Below are 14150 nucleotides of genomic sequence, written 5' to 3'. Positions count from 1 at the left end.
ATTATACCTATTCATGTCCCTCTTATTATGAGCCTTATTTTGACCTATGGACTATTATTATACGATTTACCATTCTTGAGTTATGCCTGGTCTATTAATTACTACCTCCCATATCCACAGCCACATTTGGCTAAATCTTGTAAAGTTGTTGTTTCCTATTTTATGGTACGATGTGGTCTGTCTGGTTGGTATATAAACCCAGTATGCTTAAAATAAATGATTCATATCGCAGAGGCTGTGATTGGTGTTCTGGACTTAACTGACTGGGCTAAGCAGGAAGCAGGACTAATAAGGACTCTAGACTGCTCGTACGCGTTTTATGAGTCATTGGTCCGATCGATAATTCACTACGCTCTAATTAGCGGTATCATTACTTTATACATTAGCAGGGAACTCGGGCCACAAGTTATAACAAGTATATTTCGTTCGAAAATACTAAAACATATGTTGTTCCCCTTTAGCAATGTTTTCTCTACACACTAGTTACTTCTGGTCATGTTCATAGCTTGATAATATGTGTTTTATCCATCCACATATACACATTACTCTCACTTTATAGCTCTACAAGTGCTTTGTCTTCCAGCTTATCCGATTTACGTGCGTTAATAATCCCTTATTGGCAACCAAAAACTGAGTATATTTATTCAATGGCTGTACGGTGAGAATGAATGACTTTCTACAAGAGCATATTAAATCTGTATCTGGGACAGTTTTGGAGCTCATTCAAGAAGGATTATTTTCAAATGTAACCGTTGTCATGAATGATCATGAATTCAAGTCTAACAGTCTACTCTTGGCTAGCTCTAGTGACTACTTTAGGGCATTGTTCAGTTTTCAGCAAAATTCAGTTGAAGAACCTCGTTTGGAAATCAAATGTGATTACGTTTCACATGTTGGTCTCAGCCATGTCATGCTATTTATTAATTCGATTGGTCAAGTTCATGATTCTATTCCTACTGAAGATTATCAGGATGTATATATCGCATCAAGCTTCCTACAAGTACACTGTCTTCGAAAAATGATGAGTCTTCGTCTAGAAGGGACTCTCTGTACAGATAATGTTCTTAGTAAGTCATACTACTGTTTCATGCTAACACTTTTCCAGCATTTTTAAAAATTTAATTTTAATTTTAGGTAAATTTATACTTGGAGACTAACTAGTAACCAAATGTGATACATTTGATTAGAAAGTCTTATTAGAGTGACTGTGTTTCGAGAATTATATGCTCTGTATGATTAATTATTGTTGCTTTCGAAATACAAGAGCATGTTGTCTGTGTGAATTAGATCATTTTTTTGTGTTGATGGCACACATATTCGTCACTACATAAACCAAAGTAAGGGATTAGGGTAATAACCATTTATTTATAACCACTTATTATATACACTGGAAACGCTTTTTGATATATCAGAAGGAAAACAACCACAGATGGTGTATTGAAAGAAGCTTTGATATCCCAGCGTATACTGCTGCTTAAATCAATGACAAAATAAACTAAAGCATGATCATTATTGACTTTATTTCTGTTCTAACGATACACCTGGTTAGTGAGCAGTATAATCTTTAAAACTTCACGATGGAATTTGAGGTTAATCATAAAATCACTGGCAGACAAAACTTTTGCTCATCCTATGATCACCATTTACTCTATTGATTTCAGCATCAGGAGACAGTGTTGTGCGTAAAGCCTAGTATTGTGGTACAGATGGCATGGATACCAGTCAGTCAGTCAGTCATGCGCAACCTAGGACCTGATAGATATGTACACCAGTTCAAGTTGTCACACCTCATTAGGACATCGAGAAGAAATCGTTGAAACAGATCCGAATAGACGTGTTAACAGAATAAGTGGTAATAGAAATGACTAGGAAAGGAAGATATAATTCAAGAAGAAAATATCAGTTCATGGAATCAAAAAGTGTATACGGTAATTTAGGAACCTAGGATGATGTATTTTGGGACCATGGAGTAAAAGATGCATAGGCCGCTAATATTTTACTAGTTAAAGGTGGGAAATAGATTGAAGAGGTAGTAAATATCCATTAACTGAGGTGGTTGGGACATGTGTTACGCATGCTTAATCACCACCCACATTGACGGGAGATGTTTTCTGGTGTAGGAGAAGGCTAGAAAAAAGCTACGGATGACCAAACCAAAACATGGTATCAGTCCATGCAGTCACTAACAATTTGACTTAGCCATGTTGATAGGTACAGACTACCTAGCTGGGGTCATGTGATGATCGTGACCCTTAGTTAGAGAATTTGAATGACATGGTTCAAAGTCGTTTGCGATGATATACGTGCATCCAATATTTGTCTTCCGCTCAAATTTTGAGATTCTAAATCCCTCATAACTTTTTCGGCTTTCACGTCTCTTATCTGTATATTATTTTCGGGTTGTATCCTCGATGCTTAATCTTTTTTATTACCACTGTTACCGTTACTACCTCTACCATTATCGGATTTGGCCTGACATCTTTGTCTCGGTGTGCTAATGTGGTATGGCAACTTGAACCAATGTAAATTCGTCCAGGTTCTATGTTATGACTTACTGGATCTAAGGGAAATCAAAGAGTGAACGGACCTTGACGATTGCGAACGATTTTCAGCCATATCACACAAAGTCTGTAACCGTTGGTTTCGATAATTACGTGGACCCATCTACATGGTTCAGCCCAGCAGTTGAATTCTTCATTGACTAATGCTATCGATGGATGGATATTTCGAATTTTTCTCAATTTTGATATTGTATATGAGGTATTCATTGTGTTTCAGACCTCAGCAGTATGCCTTCACCTGAAGGACCACAAAACAATGGTTGTTCAGATATTTGAAGGATGAGCCATACTTGTTCACTTTGCTGGTTAGTGAACTGCTTTAAATAGCCAATCTGAGTTACCGCTGAAATCTTGTATAAGGTATGCAGGCATTGCTTTTCCATTGTATCCATACTTTTATTTTATTGGCTAATTTTTAGAGATTATGAATTTGGCACATTGGTTCGATGATGATGCGTTATTTAAAAAAGCCATATTATTCCTCTGGCACGAATTCCAACTAATCGATTATTTCTCAAGTGATTTTGTGAATTTAACTACCAAACAGATCACAAAAATATTTCAAAGTGATCAGATCAATATATCTCAGGAACGTGTTGTTTTGGAAGCAATACTTGTATGGCTTTGTCATGATGTTAAACGTCGAATGGAGTTTTTCAAAAATAACTTTCTTCATCTTGTAAGATTACCTTTGGTGAGTTGTTCATTCTTTTTGACTGGGATTTTCGGTTTATACTGAGTGCTCACTGAACAGTAGCTAATGTTTTGTTTTTTTAATTCATGGAACTGTTCAAATTTTGCTGATCAATGTCAGCGTAGCAGTAAAAACAGTCGTAGCAAGATATTGTGGATGCATCTATTGTGTGGGTTCAGCTTAACTGCTTATGACCGGGAAACGATAATAATAATAAATATTATTATTAGAAAGCAGAACAAGTGTACACACTATACAAAAAAAACGTTTGATTAAAGTTAAGACTGACATAGATGTAGGTTAATAAAAAGCGAATGATTGTGAGAGAAGTAAAAGACTCGTTCATATAGTTGATTATTTGTGTTACGTAAATGTTGTGGGATAGAAAACTGCCAAGTGCATAAAGGTATCTGGGAATAAAAAGACTTTTGTCATGGTCGATACAGTATTAGAGTTTAAAAAACATTTACACATAAACAGTAACTAAATAACTTTGTTGATGCTATCTTAACAAAAAGATGCAGATCAAATTTATACATCTAAAAGAACAATCGTTATTATTGTCGTTTCTCAATCGTAATCAGCTAAAGTGAATTTGCGAAATAAATGCATTCATATTATTTTGTTACGATCATTGTCTTCGATACTACTAAAACTTGTCAAAAGGAAGAACTGTTTGAAGTTATTTATGAAACGCCTTCTCATCAAGTTTTCAACGTGGTTACTACACCCAGTGGCTCATTATTGTGAGTTTCCTTTACTAAATGTCATGTAAATACCTTACTGATGAATTCCGATTGAAACAAAGCTTAGTTTGAGGGTAATAATAACGTCTTTGACCACGGTGTTATTTAACACTGGTTCAAATTCTCGGACAGCATTATTTTCCTTAAAATTACAGAGTGACAGCCAGTCCAACGTTTCCATTTAATACCATTGAGTAAAACCTGTTAATCATTTCGTGAATTAGTCGACTTCTTGTACTTATATTATCAAACTGTATATTTTTGTACATAATTTGTCTCTTCATCAAATGAACAAGATGGGCATTGAATGATTTGGGACCATTTAATTCCCTGTTTAGATATATAAGTTCGATAATAGTTTTTGTTTAATCAATGAACATCAAATCTTGAGTTATTATAATAACGTCATGATAGCACCATAGGTACGATTAGTTTAGATTAGCATATAAACCACCTTGGTTTTCACTATTCGAAAATTCATGAAGCATGTAGTTGTGTGAAACTATTGAAAACCTGTGCTAGTTTCTATCTCGTTCAATTTTATCAATCGTTTAGGTTTCCTTTATACTATTATCATAAACTGTTCAAATGCACATATATGCACTACTGAACACGTGAATAAATGTTTTGATTGTCATGGGTACGGTTACCTCACGAAGTGTGAATTTATCCCAAACTAAATAAATTTTTGTAAAAATTTGTTGTTTTTAATAAGTTGTCTAATAAGTAGTTATAAATGTACAAAATCTCTTTTTATATGTATCTATGAATTCGTTTTATTTTTTTCCCCTCCAAAGATAACGAGAAATGAATTGATGGAAATAATTAGTAATCCAAAATACTCCGCAGCTAATGATGCCTTACAGTTCTTATTTTTGGCACATAATTCTTTAAATCAACCATCGTTTCTTAATGAATTAGAAAAATTTTCAATATCAGATATTTGGAGTTATCAATTTTTACCGAATTCACTTATAGATCCTAAACAATATAGACCAAGGGTTGGAACCATATATCGTGTCTATGGACTTGGAGGGGAAAGTGATTTCAATAACGTAGGTTTTGAATTACGGGATATATATATATATTCTGAAAATAATAATTACAGAATTCACTCCAGTTTACAGGCATGATCAATCTGATATAAATAGTAACATTAGATGTAGAGAACAAACATGTGATATAAGATCGTTTTAAGTATATTAGTTCAGTAATTGTCTAGGTATTACATATATTACAGCGATCCAATGCATCATCCGGGAACTTTTAATTTTTTCGTAAATGGACAGCCTGTTGATTAACGAATGGTGTAATTAAGGTCATTTCATGTGCCAGATCGAATTAATGATAATTATCTACAACTAGAGAAATTGAATTGCTACATACTCACGATAGCTCTTTCATATTAGTCAACTGTTAAGGTCTTTTTTATTGGAATTGATATACATTTCTGAGAGATTTGCATTCACAAGCGATATTTGAATTATTGGAGTTTAATTCATTAAGATACTGAGCTACAATGTAACTCAATTTACTGTTCAAGATTTAATAGGTGTTTGGTGGGCCTATGGTTTCCCCATGTAAATGCATGTATAGATTCTTGTTTTATTTTAGAACACTTCAGCATCTTATGAACTGCAATCGAATGAATTTATGGTTTATAATGAAGATTTAAGTGTTGCTACTACATATACACCTCCGTATGCTGCTTCAAGAGTACATCATGGTGTAGCTGCTTCTCTTAATTGGATATATGTAGTAGGTGGTGAATCTGAAGAGGGTGAATTATTAAACCAGTAAGAAATTGAAAATATTTTGTTAATCACACCACATACGTACTTTACATACATACATGCTTTGTTAAATATATGTGGTTGTTAATTGGTTATGTAAATTAGTAGAGGTTGAAACCATATTGGACATTTAACAAAATTTTATTTAGGTGTTTAGTTAGCTAAATTAAGTCAAGTAGATAATTTGTTTTTATATCAGGATATTGAATTACACTAGATATTCAGGTGGGCTTTTTAAGCATCTGTAGGTGTCATATGGTAAATCCATTCGTATAACATACTACTCATCTAAATGGGTTATATCTTTTTGTTGAGATTAAATTGTGAAAACATTATCTTTAACTTATATACCATTGGTTGTCAGTATTCATCTACCTATCACAAATAATTGGCCATACTTATTAAAGTTTGGACGACAACATACCTCAGTTAAATCATAGTTATTAGCTTTGATTTCAATAACAAACACTAGAATTCCAATTATTAGGTAGGTTAAATAAGGCAAAAGTATCAGAAGAACGTTTTACTATTATTGTGCCGACAGACCAATATCGGTGGTTATCGCCTGTAATTTCTCTCAAAAATCTGTTACATACTGGCTAGGATGAATTTTAATCAACAATATGGAGAATAATCCAAGCGTATGTAAATCAAAACTTTCCTCAGTTCATTGAATATAAATGTTCCCCAAAGTTCATTGTTGCAGGAGAGTAATATTGAACTCCTCAACATGTTTTAAATCCTATACAAAAACTCAGCTAGAGTGAGGGAATACAACCACCTGCTTTTATTCTCCCGCAGAATTAAGAGATAGACGGAATTAGTCATTTTCATTGTTCTTCTCAATCTTTGGCATTTTTGGTATTCTGGAAACAACTTCAAAGTGTGTAATGGCAATATATATCTATTACGTAATTATAATAAAGTAACCTAGACAAAATCTGTGATTTAGGTTACGATTAAATTGCTAGATGGATATGTGTTACTGGATTCTTTGGAATAAACTTTTCATTCATGTACCCAAACTCTGACATATCACGAGTTGAAATAACCCACTTTTTCCCGTCAACAATTTTAATAAGATACTACGGACTGCAGGTTTGTGCTTCAATATATTTATTACTTACATTACTGATAGTAGGTAAAATGTATCTTTAAAATTACGTTACTGAAATTTATCGTTGCACTGATTAACCATTTGCTACCAATCTTTCGCTAATTCTTATTTCCAAGAGACTTTAGATAGGTTTCGGTCAATTAAACCTGGAGACAAACCATTCTATCTCATTCCTACGTAAATCGCGACTGTGAACATGGTTCTACTTTATTTTACATTAATTAGGACTGGTAAAACATACCCAGTCCACACTGTAGATATTTTAATTCACAGACGGTAACTCCTTCATTTATGGGTGTTTAATTACCTATCACAAGTGCATGCCTAACACCGTTATTATCACTCTAGTGGTTCCCTAATATATAGGGTATTTTATGCACGCACATAAATGTTAAAACTTGTTTTGTTCAACGGGGAAATAGGAAGAGGGAAATTGATTATGAATACAGTGGTCTTGAGTGCTGTTAGAGGCATTAGGACGGTTCTCATTTCTCGGTTTCCCACACCATGGAAGGGTTCTTCTAGAAGTACCTGAAGACGAAATTCGGCTCGAGTTGGTCTTAGTGACTAGAGACCGTGACTGCAGTGTCCAAGAGACAACTGCTTGAGGCGAGTCACACACGACCTTTTTGTGGGTAATTTTCGTGTTAGCTCCTTACTTGTTGAGACCTTACCACCGGAGGCGAAAATCCGTGGGATAAGACGCGATGTGCATTTTTAGAGTCGACTTTTTCTAACCTCACCCTTTCTCGTGGGAAGGCAGCATCGTTGTTATGCCGGTTGCTTGAAGGAAACACCTTACTACCGTCACACCTCTGTACAGTCAGCAGTACGACTTTGCCCTCGAGCCTTGGATCTGCTAATTTTACTTTTAACGACCTGCTCGGCATGGTAGGACCTTGAGGAACAATTGTTCTAGGCAGTATAGCTCGATTGGTTTATCACTATAGGCAAGCCCGACCAGCAACGGTCGGTCGTACAACGGCGATGTTTACAGTACAACATCGATTCAAGTACAATCAAGTTACCTATTGAATGTTATTCGAAAAATATGCTGCAAATCGTTATGTACGTAATGGTTCGTAATTTTTAAAATTTTAAATTGAACATCTTAATAAAGACATCTTGGTAAAATGTAAAATATAACTTGGGTTGTTTCGGAATTTGAACTCCCACCTTTCGAAACCACTAGTCTACCTATCTGACAATTTAGCAAAAGTATCTATATATGTCTGTGCTCAGTGTCCACTGATGGGTTGAATAATGTTTATTTTGCTGCTTTTGTAATTTGACAACCGTTTACTCAATTGTTAAACTTCAACCCAGTGGTTTGCACGTCGCCTACTATTTGTTGAGTAGCAAGTTTAAACTTTGCTTCTTATACTTTGATTTCAACAACTCGTACATTAAGTGTACGTCATTCCGAATGGGTTACTGTTTTCTACGAGCATTTAAATTGTTTAGTATCTTTCATAACTTATAACGTTACTAACTAATCATATATCCTCTTTTTTATTTTCTTTCTTATAAAACATTTTAGTTGTTCACGTTTTAGTTTAACAGATCTTGTTTGGCATACAATGAGTGAATTGGACTCTCCTAGATCACATCATACTTTAATTTGTATTGAAAATTATTTATATGTATTTGGCGGTTATTGCTTAAATTGGGCGACAAATTATTCACCAGCTAGCGATTCGATTTTAACATATGATATCTGTACAAATAAATGGAATAATTCAAATCATAAATTACCATTTGGTTTGGTAGATACATGTGCATTACTATTGAATCATAAAGGTATATATATTTTTCATTCAAAATATTTGTGTCGATCTAGTCATTAAATCTATAACTTTTCATCTTACCTACAAAACATATATTAAAAAACTGAATAGGGGATTATGAGTATCATTTTATAAAAGATGCCTGGATCTTCTAATTTTTTCTACTAGTATTCGACTCTACTTTTTAAAAAATGAAGTGTTCGTTTGTATTATTACGCACTGCCTAGTTATTAAGTTGCTTTGAATTATACTTCAAAGGTATTAATACCTAACTACATTATTCAGAAACCGGACTCAGTAGCACGAAACACACACAGCGGAAGTGTTCACTATTTTCCCAATGACTTTAAGCCAGTCTCCCACGTCTGACATCGCAAGGCAAACCGAGGAATTCTATTACAATACTGGTTAACGATGATACAGTACAAAATGCAGGTATATTAATAGAAACATTTAATGCATCATTGAGAATCAACCACTAAGGATGAGCTCTTCAGAGCATCGAACTCAACTTTATGCGGGCACTTCGATATTTTCAAAATAACGGTTAGAAAAGTCATTTGTTGAGTGATTCTGGTTGCAGTTTTAAAAAATTTCGTACTTCTCAACAGCGTTACTGAAATCTACAAAAGATTATACTTATATGCATAAAAGTAACAGCCTACTTTGCCATTGTTTACTGTGCCGTATACAGTCGATTCAAACTCTGTTGATAAGGCCTAGAAATTTTACGACCAAAAATGAAATTGTGAATGTAGGTGTTTTTTACACAGCATAGTTGTGGAGTGAGATTACTGACATTATACAATATTCTTTTGTACCGAATTATAAGATTTAACTTTGAAATCTTTTATTGTTGTCTAAGTGGATTGTTCTAAGCGAACTCTTGTACGAGGGTTACTTTTCGCATCATTATAAACACTAAGAATTAGTTTCTATTATATCAAATAGCTTAAATACTCAGTTCTTAATCAATCCGTTGTACAGTTCGAACCCTCTCTTATTTGATGCGACCTAGGGAACCGAATGGTATTGTCTCAAAAACTGAGCACAACAGTTTGTATTAAATTGAATTGAACTAGTTTTAATTGGTCATTCGTACTTATTTTATATTCGGTTTTTCAGAATACACTCTAATCATTAATATGTTGCTCCATTGAATCGTTGTTTTGTACCTGGATAGGAGGACCAGTTTACATTGATTATATCTTGTGAAAAAGTTGTTCTAATACCACATTTTAAATCCGAAAACAACATTTTATCTTACCATTGAGTTATTAGGTCTGATGTTTGTTACACTAGTGTAAAATTATTCAAATAGAGGACGACAGTAGCGAGTATAAAAACTATAGCTATTCACCTTCCATATTTGTTTAAAATGCTTGTGACTTAACGGCGATATCGAGACAATCTGTACAGGATATATATATAAGTAATCATTACAAAAATACCAATTTTTAATTAGCCGTTCTTGTTAATAATGGTAAACTTGATTCTCACTACGCGTTACACTTATTTATTTAATCTTATTGGTGACAAAAACAAGGTCTTATTATGTTTGCCGGTGGTCTTGAAGAATATGGTGATGAAATGCGTCCATCTGATTGTGCCCTTCTATATGATCCCACAGAGGAAGATGGAGAAAATTTCAAGTTTCTACCAAAACTACCAATGCCTCTGATCAGTGTGGCATTGGCTTGTGACACTGTAGAAAATCAAGTATTTTTGTGCGGCGGTCGAATGAGTGTTTACGGCTCGGAACTTGATGATATTTCAAATAAAGTATTCTGCTTTAATTTTAGTACAGTGAGTCTATCGATTTTCTGTAGATAATATGGTTACAAAATATTCTATTTTGGTTATTTCTCTATTTTAGTATACTATCCCTATTTAAAACACATAAATATTGGTAAAAAGGGGCACCGAATACATATGCGCCACATAAACCACTTGATTTGTGTGTGGGCTGTAATACTTCCCGGGTGCTCAGACCGAAGCAGGTGGTTTTCTTAGCTGGCTAAATCCGGAGCCCTCGACATAAAGGTTTGATCCACAAGGCAGTGGATCAACGTCACGAGATGCAGTCCCATCGTAGCCGGTGACCAATAATTGGTTCACACGCCATTTGTTCCTTCAGAATCCTGGGACTCATGTGCACCATTGGCTTGGAATCAGGGTTTTTCAGTTCCCCTAGGTGGGTCCTCCGTATCCACCATCCCAGTTAGAGTGGCGGACATTCGCTTTCCGTTCTCTCGATTTCGTGAACAACATCCCCGTCGCAAGAAGGTAGTGAGTAGGACTTCTCTGACAGTGGCTCTATACGTGTGGTCATGTGAGTGCATTCAAAAGAGAGCAGACTCTCCCCACTCTCAGCCGTACCAGGGCATTTGGGGGCAATATTCTATACATTTTATGCTGTCGTCCCCCAGCAACGACCGTTCATCAGGTAAATATGTGATATGATTTCATGGATTGAGCTTATAAACGGGAACCAGATTAAAATCATAGTGTCATAGTCACCAACTAAATTCTCTTTATTAGCTCAGTTTTTGAATTTCGTATAATCTGTTAACCAGTTTATTTCTGAGTTTAACAGTATCTGAATAAAAATTTGACACTCGTACTAAATATTATTATATTGGAATATAAAACGGGGAACTTTACTGAAAGCTTTCAGATAAATGTTTCATGTATATAGTTTATGGTGTCCAGAAGATTAAACAGGTCAGCTGCTTTAGACAATGTTTTTGCGTTCTCTGAGCTAGAACATTTAGTTAATCACTAGCAGCTGTTAATGTCCCCTAAAACGACATTTTGAAAGCTTCGTCAGTAAATTTTAGTTTAAGTGGTTTCTAATCTTTGAAATACAAAAATTACTGAACATAGATGAGCAAAATTCGTTGTATGGGCGGTCATCCACTAAAAATAACATTGCACAGTAGATTAAATGTCAAAAGAGTAAGGGTATTAGTGTGAAATCAGTCAAGTTCATATATGGTCGGGAGACAATTAGAGATAGTTTTTAGTAGGTCAGTTAAAACAGAATTCTTTACCATACAAAGATAAGAAGAATTAAAAAGTGAATCAACAGTTTATTTTGTTTTTTGTAACAACTAAAATAGGAAAATGTACTGTATTTACTGATCTTTCGGATCTGTTTAGAAGAGTCTGAGTTATTTTTTCCACAATTTATACTTACATGTCCAACCATTGAACTATCATTTGGGGAACACTAAAAACAACCTGGTTGAATATATAATAGTGGAATAAAATTATGCTTTTGACCAAACAAGTATTGTCATTACTTACCTTTTCACTGTCTTTTTGGTTCATATTATCAGTCTTCGATTCTTCTCATTACGATTGATACTACATCATTTCGATTTCTTTGCTACTCATCTCGTCGGGGTAATGTGTTATGTCCAATTGACCCAATACATATATGTGTCAGACTCTACCTTGTTTATGACTGACTTACTGTTTGATGAATTTTATTTAGGAAAAAAATTGTTTTCTCAGTGAGCATTGTATTTTTTTTATTGTTTTGTCTTTCATTTATTCAATTTTCCATGTATCTATCCTTTTTAATTGTTAACTATAGTAATAACAATTTGTATTCATTGTTGAGTTATATAAGCAATTTACATTTCATCAAGTTCACTATCGGCAGTTGAATAATTTTCGATATAAAGCAATGGGTACATGTTTGTAATTTATCTATATTAACCAAAAGTACTAATATTCAGGTTATTTATATTTTGTGATATTGTCAACTGTATTATTTTGTTTCTTATGTTTTCATCGAATTGTTAAATAACTGAAATATTTTTTTTGTGTTTTAGAATTGTTGGACTCAGGTCACTGTACTAGATTTTCCACGTTACAATGCTTTCTCATTTGTACTGTACGATAGATTGTATGTGATTGGTGGTATTACGATTGATGAAGTCATTGAGAATACACCGAGTTCATTGTTAACTTCGTTAATCAATGTAGATCATGAGGATTCTGTGATGGTTAGACAAATAACTACTACTGATAATGATCAAAATATTTCTCCTAACTTGTTAGAACAATTTTCTGTCGGAAATTATATTCGTCCAAATATCTTACAAGCTCCATTTAGACCATGTCATTTTTCTGAAGGTTGGCAGTTAAGATCACCATCTTCAACATCATCAAATAACTTGCATAGAACATCAACTCAGTCACGCCCTAAACGTTTGAAATTATCACTTGCTAAATATGAAAATCATTTACCTGTTATATCAAGATGTTATGCAGCTTATTGTATAGCTCCATATTTAAATTGTATGAAGTAGCTGAAATGAAAAAAAAACGTATATATTACAGGGCTATTTGACCACTATGCCCAGCTAGTCGATATTTATTTTATAAACTTCATTGAGCAAAATAACTTTTTCCTCCTCCACCCCATATTATTTTGTAAAACCATGTTTATTATTATGATTATCACTACCTCCTTGTCTTTCTTTATTTTGTCTCTTTTCTTTTGTTTGTTTTTACTGTTAATTTATCTGTCCAATAGTTGATTTCTTATTGTTGTTTATGTATTTAAACAACATTTGCTTCATATTATATTAAAATTATTGTAAATCACTTGTTTTCATTTAACACATTTCATTTTTCTGTTGAATTTAATGATAACAATAATGGTCCAACTTTATATATACAAAACGAGTTAATATCGTATTGTTAGACAGTGTTTCAGTTCTGAAAATTGATGGTCAGCTGAATAATAATTGGTTCACAGTCGTTGATTTTATGTGTGAGTGTTATCGTAAGTTTGGCATTCTGGAGAGATAGTGGAAAATTCCAACTAAATAGTTAAGTATTTAGGGAAATCGAGTAAAGCCACTCGAATATATAGAGGTTGGAACTCGGTCGCACTTTTTATCTCTATGAGATCTGGGCGTATTCTGAGTCAAATTTATGCGTTTTTATCACAAATTATGCATGAATGACTTCTTTTTGTAGTGTTCCTTAAAAATGACTATAAAAAGAATTTGTTATTTACTTTTTATTTACCTAATTTTTTATATAGTCCTCATCCAACAGACTAGATTATTTAGTCATAATACAAATAAATCACTCATTAGTCTTGTGATCCTAGCATTGACTAATCTAAGATGAATATATTCTATGCTGATATTTGTTAACAATTAAAAATCTTGATTTTCATTCCACTTACGAATCGCTTCAAAATATATTTTTTCACATAGTTCTGATAATCTTCGTCTACTTATTACACTATCCAAATTTATCAAAGGGATTAATTGCTTCAAATATGTATTTTTAGTCAGTTAAATTGTTCCTTATGAGAATAAGCTAAATAGTTCGTCAAGATAAATATTGGAAATGTAATTATTTAAATTGGTTAAAAACATAGTCGTAACTTGGAGCAGAAATTTGTTTGATATCCCAAAATATT

The 14150-nt window shown here is 33.6% G+C and overlaps 1 protein-coding gene across 1 annotated transcript; it reads left to right on the top strand.

The window, feature by feature from the left end:
• The first annotated feature begins 547 nt into the window (after positions 1-547).
• On the top strand, positions 548-13312 carry MS3_00010789 (uncharacterized protein). The gene is made up of 7 exons (XM_051219188.1): positions 548-1067; positions 2981-3255; positions 4799-5056; positions 5616-5797; positions 8452-8711; positions 10245-10504; positions 12541-13312. The coding sequence occupies exons 1-7, from the start codon at positions 665-667 to the stop codon at positions 13018-13020; spliced, it is 2118 nt and encodes a 705-aa protein (XP_051067873.1). The 5' UTR covers positions 548-664; the 3' UTR covers positions 13021-13312.
• Positions 13313-14150: the final 838 nt, after the last annotated feature.

This window comes from Schistosoma haematobium, chromosome 2 (assembly GCF_000699445.3).
Source record: "Schistosoma haematobium chromosome 2, whole genome shotgun sequence".
Taxonomy (NCBI): domain Eukaryota; kingdom Metazoa; phylum Platyhelminthes; class Trematoda; order Strigeidida; family Schistosomatidae; genus Schistosoma; species Schistosoma haematobium.
This window is presented reverse-complemented; position numbering and strand designations above follow the sequence as displayed.